Raw genomic sequence first — 17,958 nt, 5'->3', positions numbered from 1 at the left:
GTGAGCGAATAAGATATATTACATAGTATAAAAGTGCTACATCATAAAATTGAGTAACAGTCGCATTAATAAGGTTCATATCACGGTGCATTTCTTTTCTATGTATTTGGTTTAATACATATATTGATAACCATAGTGGGTGAGCGAATAAGATATATTACATAGTATAAAAGTGCTACATCATAAAATTGAGTAACAGTCGCATTAATAAGGTTCATATCACGGTGCATTTCTTTTCTATGTATTTGGTTTAATACATATATTGATAACCATAGTGGGTGAGCGAATAAGATATATTACATAGTATAAAAGTGCTACATCATAAAATTGAGTAACAGTCGCATTAATAAGGTTCATATCACGGTGCATTTCTTTTCTATGTATTTTGTTTAATACATATATGTGATTTGCAAGTTTAAGGTATCATACAAATTTAAGAATTTGCTATCAAGAAGTTAGAAATATCCGAATAACTAACTATGTGACATTATAATTGAGGTCAGTAGGGGAGTGCATGGGTCGATTTGGTTCGTTTTTTATCCCACACCTGTTTAGAAAGTTCAAATAAAAAACTATGTTGAATGGTCAAATTTTTATTTTTGATTAAAAGCAAATATGAAAGTCTAAATTACACTTAATCATAATAATAAGTTGTTTTCCAATGGCATGGGTAGTTTAAATAACCGATTCAGAAACAAAATCCATAGTAGAAGAGGAAAACGATGCAATTTGTCACACCCTCAAAATCCACTAACGGAGTTTTACCGTCAGAGGGTGTGAACTAACAGGATCGGAATCATCAGTTATAATCAAACCATAAAATAAAGTTTCAAAACCATGAAAAACGTTTACGAGTAATTAAATGCGGAAGCGTAAAACCATAGCAACCAATGTTACGTCACGCAGGACGACTTAAAACCCAATGATAATAGTTTAAAATAAGTTTTGCATAATTAAAAACGTTTCAAGCAATGCATGTTCCTAAACCGCGCGCCCGCCTCGGCTACCTGAGAATAACATACTAAAAGTGTCATCACAAGGTTGGTGAGTTCACAAGTTATATAAAAATAAATGTTTAGCGTTTGCGTTCAGCGTGTTGCGTTAAGCGTTTTGCGTTACAGCGTTTTGCGTTACAGTGTTTTGCGTTACCAGATAGTGTTATGTCAATTATATATCTATAGGTAGCTACCCTATAAAACAAGTATCACTAAGTGTTCGACACCGAAGCTGACTGTTTATCAATTTGCCTTGCCACCAGGTCGTCCAGACCATGGTATGTGTTTAGCCAAGATTACACCCGCTCGACATCCAGTCGAGTTTAGCGTTGGGTGGGGTTTGTCAAACCCAGTAGTACTACTCAACAATGACTCGCTATTATCCAAATATTAACCGGTTCGATGTTATGAAGGACTTTAGTTTACGCGTTTGCCACTTAGTCTTTACAAGTGATATATAATCTATATTAACAAAATCTTAAATGCGTTTCGGAGTATGTTATCTCCCCCAAGAGAAAAGCGTTTAAAAAGTTTAAAACGGGGAAAGTGAAACTCACTGTTTGCGAAGAAATTCCCAAATTAAATCACCAAGATGCGCGTCACAGAAAAACTCTCTCTAGCGTTCTAAAACAACAAATAGATTTTTCTAAGTGTCGGAATATTATCGAGTCTCTAGACCCGGCACATAATACCTATGCACATAACATGTTTCGTGTTTCGTTTGTGAATCGTGTGTGACTTTAACAAGTGTATTTGTGACACATTACATGTGTAAGCAATCATATACGTGTCATGTATTCATAAAGTACATCACTAGCAATTTCTCACCGAAAGGGCATTTTGGTCAAATCATGACAATTAACTAGCCATTATTCCCCATAAGGGCAATTTGGTCAAATTATGACAATCAATTAGCAATTATTCCCCGCAAGGGTAATTTGGTCAAAACATAACAATTATATAGCAAGTATCATGTTTCATGCATTTTCACAAAACTCAGCAGCTAGTTTAACCGAGACAGAAATTCTACTTGAAAGATTGTACTATTCCACCGATCATAGCATCTCAATTAATTTACCAAAAATCATCACAGAAGCGTATATGTCTTAGGTTTCCAGAACATATTTTATTATATTTTTATTCCACATAGTTTTCTCACAATCATCAAATCATTACAGCAAACTTATAACAGTCAAATTCATGCGCCACAGAATTTTATTTGCAATTCCCGTTAAACGAAAAATCCAATAAATTCAAGACCACTTGGGTTAGGTTCCTAACTCAATGAGTCAACTTCCAGAAGTGGAACCAACCCAATTGGTCTCGTAGTGCATGAGATATAACATTTACAAAACAACCTAACAGCAGGTCTAACAACTCAGCTTTGCACAACGTTTTTGTAAAATCATAAAAGTTAACTTCTACTTGTCCAAAAATTACAAGTTTATATTCTTTAGAAACTAGACTCAACCTAGTTTACTGTAGTATCAATAATATCAACCAATTTTCACATTTACACTTCGTTAAAGTCACTTAAACATCAATAACACATTCTGTCCAGAAACTGTTTGCATCCAAACTCAACATATTAACAATCTATGAACTATCATGCATTCATACAACACTCTAGACTCCATAAACACCATCCATGCACATCAATTACACATTACATACATGATTAGGGTTTTTGTTTGAACTCAAATCAAAGACACAACAATTAACGTGTAACAATATCAATACTAGTTATCAAATCATTACCCAATCAACAACAATCATATTAACTATACACACACAAAAAATCGGCTCATTAGGGTTTTCAATTAACCCATTAAACATCAAAATCAAGTAATAAGGATGTATAGGATAATCGATTATACCTTCCTAGCACCTAATTCTTCAATCAAGGGCTTGATTTGATGGTTGTATGTGTGTGTATAGTCGACGGCAGCCAAGGAGGTGGGGATGGGGTTTCCGATCGGGGTTGTGGGAAAGAAAAAGAAAAGTGTTTTAGGGTTAAGGTTTAGTATTATTTATAAACATAATATGTTACACTCAAGTCCCTCAACTTCTAAGTATTACTTATCTAGCCTAAATTAACTAGTTTGCATCTTGAGTTAACGTTTATAACCATGTTATCACATAACACATAAGTCTAACACATAATTATCACATAATTACTGTTTTGACGTTTTTCGTTTATTCATCAATCGTTTGCGTCAACTCGTTTGCGTTTCGGTGCAACTCCCGAAAGACTACACATGTAGTAAGTGTTAAGCGTCATTTAAACCCTAGTTTAAATGTAATGAAGTGTGCGTTATAGATTCAGTGATCTTAAGTTTGAATTGACGGAGTTGAGTTAACGGAGTTAACCTGAAATTGACGATTGTCACATCATTCCCATGTTAAAGAATTTTCGTCCCGAAAATTTGAGTCAAGTCGTGATGAGTGTCTGAAAAAGTAAGAAAAATTTTCAGTTTGTCATATCATCCCCTAGTAGAAAGAAATTTCGTCCCGAAATTTAATTCATACCTCCGGTGATTTCTGACGGTTTGTCGGGTTTCGCGGTTTTCTGTGTTTGATTAGCCCTTTAAAAAGGTGAGGATACTTTTTCATCATTTTATCCTCGCGTTCCCACGTGAACTCCGGTCCACATCTCGAGTTCCAACGAACCTTAACGATTGGAATTTTGATGTGCTTGAGTGTTTTGGTTTCCCAGTCCAAAACTTCAACTGGTTCTTCAATGAAGCGCAACTGTTCATCAACTTGTAGTTCATCCAAAGAGACTACTTGGGTTTCATCGGACAGGCATTTCTTCAAATTGGACACGTGGAATACATGGTGTACGCCACTAAGCTCTGTTGGTAGGTCCAGTCGGTACGCCACCGGACCAATGCGCTCAGTTATTCGATAGGGACCAACATATCGTGGGTTGAGTTTGTTTCGCTTACCAAAGCGGACCACACCTTTCCAAGGTGAGACTTTGAGTAACACTTGGTCATTCACTTGAAATTCGAGAGGTTTTCGGCGCTTGTCGGCGTAACTCTTTTGGCGATCTCGTGCTGCTGCCATGCGATTACGGACTTGAACAATCTTTTCCGAAGTTTCGAGTACCAGTTCTGGACCAGTGATTTGGCTGTCACCCACCTCTGCCCAGCAGAGTGGTGATCGACACTTTCTTCCGTACAGCGCTTCAAACGGCGCTGCTTTAATACTTGCGTGGTAGCTGTTGTTATACGAAAACTCTACCAAAGGTAAGTGAGGTTCCCAACTTTTTCCGAAATCCAACACGCATGCACGCAACATATCCTCCAGGGTCTGAATAGTTCGTTCACTTTGCCCATCCGTCTGAGGATGGTATGCTGTGCTCATATCAAGACGGGTGCCTAGTGCGCTTTGCAGCGACTTCCAAAAGTGCGAAGTGAAACGAGAATCTCGATCAGAAATGATTGAGACAGGCACTCCGTGTCTAGACACTACTTCCTTCATGTAAACACGAGTCAGTCTTTCCATTTTGTCCGATTCCTTAATCGCTAAGAAGTGTGCAGACTTAGTCAACCGGTCAACGATCACCCAGATGGTATCGCATCCCGTCGGTGTCTTAGGTAAACCCGTGATAAAATCCATTAAGATGTGTTCCCATTTCCACATTGGGAGTTCCGGTTGTTGCAGTAGACCAGATGGTTTCTGGCATTCTATCTTGACTCTGGCACAAGTCAAGCATTTGCTCACGTAGGTGGCAATGTCGGCTTTCATGTTCGGCCACCAGTAAATTGCCTTTAAATCATGATACATTTTATCTGAGCCAGGGTGGATAGAATATCGGGACTTGTGAGCTTCGTCCATCACCAGAGTTCTCAACTCTCCGCGTACCGTGGAACCCAAATCCGGTTCTCAAAATATCGGACCCCGTCCGATCTGGTTTCAAGTTGCTTGTTAATGCCCCGCATGAGTTCCGATGGGAGATTATCATCTTTCAAAGCTTCGAGTTGGGCATCGCGAATCTGATCGGGTAAGTTTGCATGAATCGTGAGTTGCAACGCTCACACTCGTCTGGGTTTATCTGCTTCTTTTCTGCTGAGAGCGTCGGCCACTAATTGGCCTTGCCAGGGTGGTACTTGATGGCACAATCGTAATCTTTGAGCAGCTCGACCCAACGGCGCTGTCGCATGTTCTGCTCCTTTTGATCGTAGATATGTTGGAGACTCTTGTGGTCGGTGTAAATGGTAAACTTGGTACCGTACAAGTAATGCCTCCATATCTTAAGAGCAAACACCACAGCTCCGAGTTCCAAATCATGGGTCGTGTAGTTCTTCTCGTGAACCCGTAGTTGTCGAGAGGCATAAGCTATAACCTTCTTGAGTTGCATCAGCACACAACCGAGACCTTGTATCGATGCGTCACAGTGTACCTCAAAATTCTCCATTCCCTCGGGGAGGGCTAGAATAGGGGCGCTACAGAGTTTGGTTTTCAACAATTGAAAAGCGGATTCTTGCGCGTCACCCCAATTATACTTAGTGCCTTTGTGAGTCAAAGCGGTGAGGGGTTGGGCAATCTTTGAAAATCCCTCGATGAAACGCCGGTAGTAGCCGGCCAGTCCTAGGAATTGCCGCACCTCAGTCGGAGTCTTAGGTGCTTCCCAGTTTTTGATGGCCTCTACCTTACCGGGATCGACATGGATACCATTCTCGTTGATCACATGTCCTAAAAAGTGAACCTCGCGAAGCCAAAATTCACATTTCGAGAGTTTAGCATACAGTTGTTCCTTCTTCAATAACTCCAGAATTACCCTTAAGTGTTCTTCATGGTCAGCTTCATTCTTGGAGTAGACGAGAATATCGTCAATGAACACAATCACAAACTTGTCGAGGTACGCCTTGCATACTCGATTCATGAGATCCATAAATACGGCTGGTGCGTTGGTTAGGCCAAAAGGCATAACCGATAACTCGTAGTGACCATACCGTGTTCTGAAAGCCGTCTTTGAAATATCCTCTTCGCGCACTCTTAGCTGATGGTAACCGGATCGCAGATCGATCTTCGAGTAGTAACTCGATCCTTGGAGCTGGTCAAACAAATCATCAATTCGGGGTAAAGGATAACGGTTCTTGACCGTCACCTTGTTCAACTCCCGGTAGTCGATGCACATGCGGAAAGTCCCGTCCTTCTTTCGGACAAACAAGACAGGGGCTCCCCATGGCGATGAGCTAGGTCGGATAAAACCCTTATCCAACAAATCTTGCAACTGAGTGGACAGTTCTGAAGCTCCGCCGGTGCGAGCCGATACGGGGCTCGTGCTATGGGTGCTGCACCGGGTGTCAACTCGATTTGGAATTCGACTTGTTGTATAGGAGGGAGTCCAGGCAAATCATCCGGGAAAACTTCCGGAATATCGCGCACAATCGGTATGTTTTCAATTTGCTTCTCCTCCGCGGGTTTCTCAACAATCTGCGCCAAAATTGCCGGATGACCCTTTCGTAAGTACTTCTGCGCCTTCATGAGGGTAATGACGCTGGTGGTCATGCCGCTTCTCTCACCTCGGACCGAAATGATCTCGCCGGAAAGGGTAGAAATGTGAACTATCTTGTCGTGACATATAATCTCCGCTCGGTTCTCGGATAACCAGTCCATGCCGACAACGACATCGAAACTACTAAGCATAAAAGGAATAAGGTCGATATCAAAAATATGACCTGACAGTTTTAACTTACATCCCGCAAGTACATGAGTCGTTACTATAGTCTTACCGTCAGCTAATTCAACAGGAAACTTAGCATCTAACGGAGTTGGAGTTAAGTCTAAGAGTTGACTAAAGGCTTTCGACACAAAACTCCTATCAGCCCCAGTGTCAAACAATACAGAAGCAAAACAATCGTTCACAGGGAACTTACCAGTCACTACGTGCGGATCATTGCGGGCTTGACCCGACCCAATTACAAAAGCTCTTCCCTTGCCGCTGCTTCCACCACTACTGCCACTTCCTTTACCTTCGTTGTTGTCGTTCTGTTTCAGCTTGGGACAATCTTTCCTGAAATGACCTTCCTGCCCACATTCGAAACATCCCTTCGTCGTCATAGGTGGTTTAGGAGCACCCTTTGCCGCAAGGTCTCCTCTACATTCCTTCGCCTGGTGACCCATCTTTCCGCATCTCTGACACTTGACACGGTCACACGGGCCAACATGATGGTAGTTGCACCTATTGCACTTCGGATATTTCCCAGCATATCCGCTCGAACCCTGCCCGCTACCGTTGTTATTGTTGTTGTGACTCTGATTGTTAAAGCTCTGAGTGAATTCGGGCTTACAGTAGTGTTGTTGCTGTGGGAGGTTCGAGGATGAGGATCTGGTGTTGTCAAACTTTCTCTTTCCGCTGCTCGGGTTGCTGTTGCTGTGGTTGTCATTACTCTGGTTGTCACGGGCTTTAGCGGTTGAACCCCTAGGTGGTAACGCACCTTGGGTCACAGCCTGATCCGTCAGTTTGTGAGCTAAACGGATCGCTTGTTGAATCGTGGCTGGTCTGGAAGACGTCACCATGCCCTGAATCTGCGGTGCTAACCCATCGATATACATCTCAATCCTCTTACTCGGCGGATCCACCATCCGCGGACACATCACAGCCAACTCATGAGAGCGGGTAGTGTAGGCTTCAATTTCTGAGCCCACCATCTTCAGTGACCAAAATTCTGACTCTAACTTTGAAATCTCTTCTCTCGGACAGTACTCCTCTCGCATCATGTTTTTGAACTCCTCCCATTTCATCGCGTTAGCCAGTTCCAATCCAAGGATCTGCACGTTCGAATTCCACCAAGTGAGGGCAGAATCCTCAAGTGTTCCAGCAGCGAATTTGACCCTACTGGCAGGGGGACAATTGCACATCTCAAATGCCGACTCGGCCTTCTCAGCCCAACGCAGGAAGCCTATAGCTCCCTCAGTGCCCTTAAACGTACTGGGCTTGCAGTCAAGGTAATTCTTGAAGGTACACGTTCCACTTGGACCTCCAGCTTGGTTCTGAACATGTGCGGCTAAAGCGGCCACCGCACGGTCGTTCAGCAGAGTTTGGAGTTCAGCTGCAGTTAAGTTGATGTTACCACGTCCTTGTCCAGCGTTTCTTCCGGCCATTTCCGAGAATCACGGTATAAAATGTTAAATATGAATTTTTCTTTCATATACAACACACCATACATGTAATAAAAAGATAGGTAAGAAAGAAATAAGAAACAACATCACATCACAACCATATATTAATCTAATTAATAATTCATGATTAAAACCATTGTATTCGCTACAAAGTATTTCCAATCAATCCTTAAAATCATAGAAAATAATAGTTCGGATGGAGACAACCCCTCCATCTAAGTGTCATCATCACTAGATGTCATCATCTGAGGACACCTCTGAGTGTGCCTCCTCCTCAGCCGGTTCTTCCTCCGGTTCTTCTTCAGGTTCCTCCTCGGGATCTTCCTCGGGATCCTCCTCAGGCTCCTCTTCGGGATCTTCTTCAGGTTCGGCCTCAGGCTCGACTGCGTTCTGAGCAAGTTGCATTTGTAAGACATCGCAACGCTCTAGAGCTATCTCGGTTCGGGTCCTTGCTACTTGGAGTTGTTCTTGCAAGTCTATCATCTCGGCTTGAATCTTCCTCATAATCTTCATCTGTTGATCACTAGCCTCTTGCATTTCCTTCATTGCCGCCGCCATGCGGGCAATCTCCTCCTTAGTCTCGGTTCCGTCTTTTAACAGTCCGGAAACGTTCGCTATCGTATAGCGCATGTAACCCACGTCACGCTCCAAGCATGAAACAACAGCTGCGAGAACTCGCTCTACAGGTTCGGTTATGGGTGGTAGGGTGTTGGGATAAGCAGGGTGGTTCGGGTGAGGTAACGGGGGAACTTGCTCGCGATAGACCATACGTCTAATCATGTTAGGGTACCAATCCCAGCTAACGTCCTTTTCGTATATGCCTCCGGATAGGCGTGGTACCTCTTCGGTGCGGGAGCTTCGAGTTCCGGGGACTACTCGGGGTGGCGATGCGGTAGGTAACTGCGGTTTTCTTCCCGTGAGCATGAGTCATCGGATCAGATGAGGATGAGGATGGCGGCGTCGACATTCCTACAGGTAAGCCGTGTATGCGCGCGCGTATGAGTGAAAGAGGTAAAGAGATAAGATTACAAGACTACACTAATCTATGCAGTGCGTATCATTATAACTAATGGGTCGTCGCGGTTATAGTCTAGTATGCATGCAGCTTCTAGTTCGCTATAACCAATGGCTCTGATACCAATCTGTCACACCCTCAAAATCCACTAACGGAGTTTTACCGTCAGAGGGTGTGAACTAACAGGATCGGAATCATCAGTTATAATCAAACCATAAAATAAAGTTTCAAAACCATGAAAAACGTTTACGAGTAATTAAATGCGGAAGCGTAAAACCATAGCAACCAATGTTACGTCACGCATGACGACTTAAAACCCAATGATAATAGTTAAAAATAAGTTTTGCATAATTTAAAACGTTTCAAGCAATGCATGTTCCTAAACCGCGCGCCCACCTCGGCTACCTGAGAATAACATACTAAAAGTGTCAACACAAGGTTGGTGAGTTCACAAGTTATATAAAAATAAATGTTTAGCGTTTGCGTTCAGCGTGTTGCGTACAGCGTTTTGCGTTACAGCGTTTTGCGTTACAGCGTTTTACGTTACCAGATAGTGTTATGTCAATTATATATCTATAGGTAGCTAGCCTATAAAACAAGTATCACTAAGTGTTCGACACCGAAGCTGACTGTTTATCAATTTGCCTTGCCACCAGGTCGTCCAGACCATGGTATGTGTTTAGCCAAGATTACACCCGCTCGACATCCAGTCGAGTTTAGCGTTGGGTGGGGTTTGTCAAACCCAGTAGTACTACTCAACAATGACTCGCTATTATCCAAATATTAACCGGTTCGATGTTATGAAGGACTTTAGTTTACGCGTTTGCCACTTAGTCTTTACAAGTAATATATAATCTATATTAACAAAATCTTAAATGCGTTTCGGAGTATGTTATCTCCCCCAAGAGAAAAGCGTTTAAAAAGTTTAAAAAGGGGAAAGTGAAACTCACTGTTTGCGAAGAAATTCCCAAATTAAATCACCAAGATGCGCGTCACAGAAAAACTCTCTCTAGCGTTCTAAAACAACAAAGAGATTTTTCTAAGTGTCGGAATATTATCGAGTCTCTAGACCCGGCACATAATACCTATGCACATAACATGTTTCGTGTTTCGTTTGTGAATCGTGTGTGACTTTAACAAGTATATTTGTGACACATTACATGTGTAAGCAATCATATACGTGTCATGTATTCATAAAGTACATCACTAGCAATTTCTCACCGAAAGGGCATTTTGGTCAAATCATGACAATTAACTAGCCATTATTCCCCATAAGGGCAATTTGGTCAAATTATGACAATCAATTAGCAATTATTCCCCGCAAGGGTAATTTGGTCAAAACATAACAATTATATAGCAAGTATCATGTTTCATGCATTTTCACAAAACTCAGCAGCTAGTTTAACCGAGACAGAAATTCTACTTGAAAGATTGTACTATTCCACCGATCATAGCATCTCAATTAATTTACCAAAAATCATCACAGAAGCGTATATGTCTTTGGTTTCCAGAAAATATTTTATTATATTTTTATTCCACATAGTTTTCTCACAATCATCAAATCATTACAGCAAACTTATAACAGTCAAATTCATGCGCCACAGAATTTTATTTGCAATTCCCGTTAAACGAAAAATCCAATAAATTCAAGACCACTTGGGTTAGGTTCCTAACTCAATGAGTCAACTTCCAGAAGTGGAACCAACCCAATTGGTCTCGTAGTGCATGAGATATAACATTTACAAAACAACCTAACAGCAGGTCTAACAACTCAGCTTTGCACAACGTTTTTGTAAAATCATAAAAGTTAACTTCTACTTGTCCAAAAATTACAAGTTTATATTCTTTAGAAACTAGACTCAACCTAGTTTACTGTAGTATCAATAATATCAACCAATTTTCACATTTACACTTTGTTAAAGTCACTTAAACATCAATAACACATTCTGTCCAGAAACTGTTTGCATCCAAACTCAACATATTAACAATCTATGAACTATCATGCATTCATATAACACTCTAGACTCCATAAACACCATCCATGCACATCAATTACACATTACATACATGATTAGGGTTTTTGTTTGAACTCAAATCAAAGACACAACAATTAACGTGTAACAATATCAATACTAGTTATCAAATCATTACCCAATCAACAACAATCATATTAACTATACACACACAAAAAATCAGCTCATTAGGGTTTTCAATTAACCCATTAAACATCAAAATCAAGTAATAAGGATGTATAGGATAATCGATTATACCTTCCTAGCACCTAATTCTTCAATCAAGGGCTTGATTTGATGGTTGTATGTGTGTGTATAGTCGACGGCAGCCAAGGAGGTGGGGATGGGGTTTCCGATCGGGGTTGTGGGAAAGAAAAAGAAAAGTGTTTTAGGGTTAAGGTTTAGTATTATTTATAAACATAATATGTTACACTCAAGTCCCTCAACTTCTAAGTATTACTTATCTAGCCTAAATTAACTAGTTTGCATCTTGAGTTAACGTTTATAACCATGTTATCACATAACACATAAGTCTAACACATAATTATCACATAATTACTGTTTTGACGTTTTTCGTTTATTCATCAATCGTTTGCGTCAACTCGTTTGCGTTTCGGTGCAACTCCCGAAAGACTACACATGTAGTAAGTGTTAAGCGTCATTTAAACCCTAGTTTAAATGTAATGAAGTGTGCGTTATAGATTCAGTGATCTTAAGTTTGAATTGACGGAGTTGAGTTAACGGAGTTAACCTGAAATTGACGATTGTCACACATTTGCTTGGAGGAGATTGAGAGAGAAGAAATTGGTTTGTGGGTTTATATGAAAACTGATAAAGCATTCAATTGAAGTAGAAGGATGGAAGGGTAAGCGAGTGAGTGCTAGGAGAGATGTTTAACATCAGTTTCATTTTTGTTTATGGTTGCAGTTAATGTCGTGAGAGCACCTTAATGTTTCCTGAAGTTGAAGTGTAGCGTTCCTAGATGAGATAGCACATTAAACTTAGCAACGTCTCATTGGATTTTGTTAAATTGCCATATTGGACATCCAATATGCTTAATAAGTAATAATGTAATATAGATATCTTACACTTCTATACCATCCAATTATTCTGATTTATCATAACCAAACTCACAATTTATTATTATCAAATACCTATAGATGTTCAAAGCTTCTAACAATCTCTTAACCCTTGCACTAATTTTGTCTTTTAAACTCTAGATGCACTCCTAGCCTTGTTGGATTCACCATCTTCAAACTATCCAATCCTCTCAACAACACAAAATCTGTAGAGTGTTCAACCTCAAAACGAGTGAAAACTTTGTATGAACTGTCTTCCCACCTTTCCTGACCCTTTCTAAGCTCTTGGATCCTGCCCTACACACGCCTCTCTAGGCTTCGCTCTCGCTCATGACTGGCATATGGATCTCTCTATGTGGCTCGTCCGTGATAACTTCTTCAGATTTGCGGGTAAAACAATTCTTTCACATGATACTTAAACGGTAGTCACATATTTTTTTCAAATATTCTCCAACTTAATTAATTTATTATAAAAATAATTATAAATATTAAAAATCGGCATCTAAAATAATACAAGAAATAAATAATTAAAATTAATAAAAATTATAAAAAATGCAACCACTTTCAACAATGAATTAAATAGATAAACATTAATAATAATAATAATAATAATAACAATACTAAAACATAGAAAAATTATAATTTTAAATAATGCAACTATTCTCCAACTAAAATGATTTAAATAAATAAATAATTAAAAATAAACAAAATTCTAAATTAAAAAGAATATATAGTTAAAAACTTTAAATGTATAATAATAATAATAATAATAAAAATACATAAAAAAACTAATAATTTTGTTTAAAAAAATGCAAAAACTTGATACAACCAACAACACATAATTTAGTTGTTATGTTCATGTAACCTTTAATTAATACAAAACACTTCAAAGTTTATGCTGATAAAAAGAACTTCGTGCCTACTCGAAATCTCAATCTTCTATAGGTCTATAAGAACGCAAATAATTACACCTGTTTTCAATATTAAAAACTAAAATACATAAATAAAATATATGTAAAAAATATTGAAAATATATACATTCATAATAACTAGCAAAATCAACCCGCGCGTTGCGGCGGATATCCAATCGGCAGCAATTCGTTTTTCTTTCGGTTACTCGATATAACAAGTTATATAAAGAGAACGAAAACGAGAGTCTCATTTCGAGCAACAAATCAGTTGTAGTTTGGTGTTTGAAAATAGAGATTGAAAAAAAATTATGTGTACATTTGATTTTTTTTTTCTGGTTCTTCGAATTACAAATGATGTTGTTTTATGTAGGCATGCAAACATTGAAGGGAAAGTACACGCTTGAAAGCACTTCTTAACAATCTAAAAGCTCTAAGAAATAATTTAATTAATTTATGTAACTTTTGTTGCCATTTATGTACTAAACAGATTATATATGCATTAAGTTTTTAATAATAATAATAAACACCAGTTTGCAAATAATAGTTCTGATATAACTATAATAAAAAGATAAAATAACATGTGGTGGAGAATCAACAAATTCATGAACAGGGATTTGTGACAGTGTATCAAAACTTTTATATATATATATTATATAATAATTAAACATTTAAAAAGTTTTCTTTGCATATGTTACAAACAAAAACATCATATCTAAAAACACTAAATATATGTTATTAATAATAATAATACAAAAAAAAAAAAATTACTAATATCCACTAATATAGATAAACCAAAAACTATACTTAGGGGGTGCTTGGATTGAGTTTGAAAAATGTTTATTAGCGTATTGCCTTTTTAAGCCAGGATTTGAGATTTTTGAAAAATTGTTTTTTAAACCTTTCAAAAAACTAAAATATGAAAGATTTTTTTGATTGCCAAAAATATTTTAAACAATTGGCTTTTTGAAAACACCAATAAGCCAATAAACAATTTTCAAACTCAATCCCAAACATGCTCTTAAATTCCAACCCGCAAAAAGATACTAAAAAACCCACAAACTAAACTTAATAGAAGTAAACATGTTTAAAATTCTATACAAAATGAAATGAAACTGCTTACGACAAAAAAAAAAAAAAAAAAACACCAAACACTGAAAATGTTACAAGTATAAAATACTATAAGTCGTTTAGTCAACAAGACATATAGTTCCATGTATATGTTTTTTTGAGCCAGAACTAATCAAAAGAATGAAGTTAAACAACATAATTTATTGATTCATGTAACCTTTCATTTTAAAGTTTAAATAAACCTAAGTCAAAGTATAGTTATAACATAATTTATTGATTTATGTAACCTTTGATTTTAATAATAGAAAAAAAAAACTATAGCTCAAAGTATTAAAAAAAGCTACAACTCAAATTATATATTCATAATAACTTTAAAAAATTTTAATAAACTCGCGTAATACGCGGGCTAAAAACTCGTGTAATTTATAATCGAATCATTCTACATAAGATTCGTTCAAATATATATATAACTTTTGTAAAAATCGTATTATTTTTTTGGAAATAAATATGAATATTATTGATGGGAAACATTATTTGGTAAAAGTTTTAACTCTAGGTTTAGATAGAACATGAATTTATACACTATAAATTCAATTATGACTTTTGTTTGGTAAAAAATACAACTATTATTTTAGTTTTGCTATACTAAGACAATCTATACTCTACCCTACGGTGGATGTTTGAGTTCATCTATAGCCTGCTTCGTCTCAAATAGGTCACAAACATTTATAAAATATCAATGTGCTTTGTTAAATACACTCGAAAATAGCACGAACTAAATAAGTCGAGCTTGAGTCGGGGTTGGCTCAGCTGGTGGCTCGGTCTTGGTTAGGAGGCTCGTTTAGCTTAAATCCTAAATTTTAACATATAAATATTAATAATAATAGCATATCAAATAAGAAAAAAAAATTAATACTTATAATATGCCAATCAAGCTTTAAAAATTACAAAGAAAAACTAAGAAAAAATATAATGTTATAAATTACTTAGTTTATAAATTTTATATAAATTGATATTAAAAAACTATATTTTTGTCTATCATATATCACTAAATGCAAAATAAATAAATAAACAAACAAAAATTTATAAAAAGTTAGCGTGCTTGGGTCAAACTTTAAACGAATCGAACTTGAGCTTGATTTTTCAACTCGATAAAGTGAATAAGCTGAGCTCATCTAGCTCTTTTAAGTTCGAGCTTGATCCAGAGCTCGCCTTTGCTCTGCTAGATTACAGCCCTATTTTAACACTCATAGCATAAATAATATAACAATATTAATGAAATAGTAAAACACTTTTAATCTTTTATGTACTTCAAGGAGGAAAAAACTTGAAAATGATATTGGAGGGACCGAAAGAGTCATGAAGTGTAATAGTAGGACCATAAAAATATTTATTCCTTTTCAACAATGCTTTCTTTTGTCCCTTAGCTCAAGTGTTATTATGTTTTGATGAATTCTAAGCTCAAAAATTGTTTTCACCTCCTTTCTCTCTCTACACCCTTTTTCTCTTTCTACAAGAATTCTCTCTGCAAATTCTTCTGATCACAACGTCGGCAACCAGAATCCAGTTCAATTTCCAACGTAGCACATTTACCCACATTCACAATGGTAATTAATTCAACCTAATTCAACAATTTCTGGTTGTATTGTTTTTAAGTGTATGTTCTTAACCATGATCAACTTATTCTAATTCTTAAAATCCTCGCCAATGCAGCATCAACTGGTGCCGCCGTGGCTCGAGAAGCTTCTAGAAACGTCATTCTTTTCGGTGTGCCGGACCCACGGTGCGGCCGCTAGAAGTGAGTCTAACATGTATTGTTTGGATTGCAATTGTGATGCGTTTTGCTTCTACTGCAGATCTTCCCGCCATAAAGAGCATCAAGTGATTCAGGTAATTAATTAATTGGCAATATGTAACATACATTGTTGCAATGTATATTTGGCTTCATCGATTCATTAACAAAGTAACCTACATTTACCCTTTTTTTTACATTGCCCGAATTGTACAATCGTTTTGTTTTTGTTTTTTTTTCTTTTTTGTTTAGTTGTTTGTGAGAATTGACGAAAATGCAGATTAGGCGATCATCCTATCATGATGTGGTGAGGGTTTCAGAGATCGAAAAGGTTTTAAACATAGGTGGAGTTCAAACGTACGTGATCAACAGCGCAAGAGTATTGTTTCTAAACGAAAGGCCACAGCCTAAATCAGGCAAAGCGGTGTCACATATTTGTGAAATTTGTGGAAGGAGCCTGTTGGATGCACTTCGATTTTGTTCACTTGGTTGTAAGGTTAGCATAATCTCCTCATTCATTAATTAGTATTAATTGCTATTATTTAATACCTAATTTTATAACTTTAATGTCGCCTTTGCTTCACAATGTTGACAATACAACTCACCCATATGAATTGGCATGTACCATATGACCATGACCTCATCATGCATATCATTTACATGTTAACAAATTAAATACCAACCCATCATCCACCAAAATTATATGTAATCTAACAAAATAATGTTACACTAATTTATTGTTATAATGTTAGATAACAAAGTTTCAACAAATTTAGATTAGTTGCATTATCTTTTGGATATATTTCTGAAAAAAAAATTCTAAATATTTTCATAATAGTTTTATATTTGTAAATGCTTTACCAAATGAATCACATGCGTCTATATCATCATTTTTCTATCACTATTTATTCGCAACCTACATTAATGATAACATAATGGCAATTCAAAAATTTTTAAAATGTGACCCGTTTAATATTGTATGATATAGATGTATTGAACGCATAATTTTCCTCATATTTTAGTAGTTCTTATAAAATATATGAACTTTTTACATTCTCATATTATTTTTGTTTGAAGTCTATTTATATATTTTTATTTGTAAAAGTACAGGTTGTGGGAATAGAAAGAAATGGAAACACAAGCTTTATGTTGGAGGAAATATCATCATCATCAACAAGAAGAGGGGAAGAAGAATTGCGTGAAGGCTCACAACAAGACATTTACCCGCCCACACCTCCTTCAACTTCCTCCACTAGGAGAAGAAAGGGGATTCCTCATAGGGCTCCTTTTGGCTCATAATATATATATATATATAAAGAAAAGTACTCATCTATCCTTCAAATCCTCCTACTTTATACAACTCATCATCAAACATTGACAATTTGTTTCACCAAATACGTATACATCTTGGGCATCCCTCCCCCAGACCTTTCTAGGCTATCATTTATTTGTTTCTATTTATGATAAAGATGCTTAAAATCATATAATGTTGTACATGTTGAAGAGAAACTCCCTTTAGAGTTTGTAAATCATGAGAAGTAACTCAAATAGTATGTCCTTTTCACAAAGATTTGATGATTCATACAATCAAAGATTTTTGAAAGTAAAAAAGGAAAGTCTCTTATTGTAAGACGATGAATATTGCGGAAGTGGGTTAGTTAACGAAAAATACCGTCACGTCACTGCCATATAGACAGTGGGTCATTAACTAACCAACTCAAACAAAAACAAGTGTTATGGAGAGGGGTATTAAAAAAAGGATGATTGGTTAAAATGGAGTTGGACCCCACTTTTTTGGCCCTCTTAGGCATTTACCGGTTGCTGATAGAGTGGGGGTAATAGTGGCACCCCTTGTGTGTTATGGAGAAAGATTCAATGCTTTGCTGAGATGGCAGATGGATGACGCCCCTATCGTATCCACAACATTTGGTCTTTTAACAATTTGTGGAAAA

The 17,958-nt window shown here is 37.2% G+C and overlaps 1 protein-coding gene across 1 annotated transcript; it reads left to right on the top strand.

Moving 5' to 3' along the window:
- The first annotated feature begins 15,655 nt into the window (after positions 1 to 15,655).
- Positions 15,656 to 17,518, top strand: LOC143629344 (protein RGF1 INDUCIBLE TRANSCRIPTION FACTOR 1-like). Its single transcript, XM_077098646.1, has 4 exons — positions 15,656 to 15,821; positions 15,928 to 16,104; positions 16,287 to 16,502; positions 17,117 to 17,518. The coding sequence occupies exons 1-4, from the start codon at positions 15,819 to 15,821 to the stop codon at positions 17,303 to 17,305; spliced, it is 585 nt and encodes a 194-aa protein (XP_076954761.1). The 5' UTR covers positions 15,656 to 15,818; the 3' UTR covers positions 17,306 to 17,518.
- Positions 17,519 to 17,958: the final 440 nt, after the last annotated feature.

The sequence above is a fragment of the Bidens hawaiensis genome, unplaced genomic scaffold, assembly GCF_021521415.1.
Source record: "Bidens hawaiensis isolate Kalapana, Puna unplaced genomic scaffold, B.hawaiensis_p1.1 tig00005189_1, whole genome shotgun sequence".
Classification (NCBI taxonomy): Eukaryota; Viridiplantae; Streptophyta; class Magnoliopsida; order Asterales; family Asteraceae; genus Bidens; species Bidens hawaiensis.
This window is presented reverse-complemented; position numbering and strand designations above follow the sequence as displayed.

Excerpts from the sequence above, each read along its gene's own strand:
- LOC143629344 (XM_077098646.1), top strand. Across the intron at positions 16,105-16,286 it reads AAGAGCATCAAGTGATTCAG|ATTAGGCGATCATCCTATCA; the intron begins GTAATTAATTAA and ends ACGAAAATGCAG. Across the intron at positions 16,503-17,116 it reads TTTGTTCACTTGGTTGTAAG|GTTGTGGGAATAGAAAGAAA; the intron begins GTTAGCATAATC and ends GTAAAAGTACAG.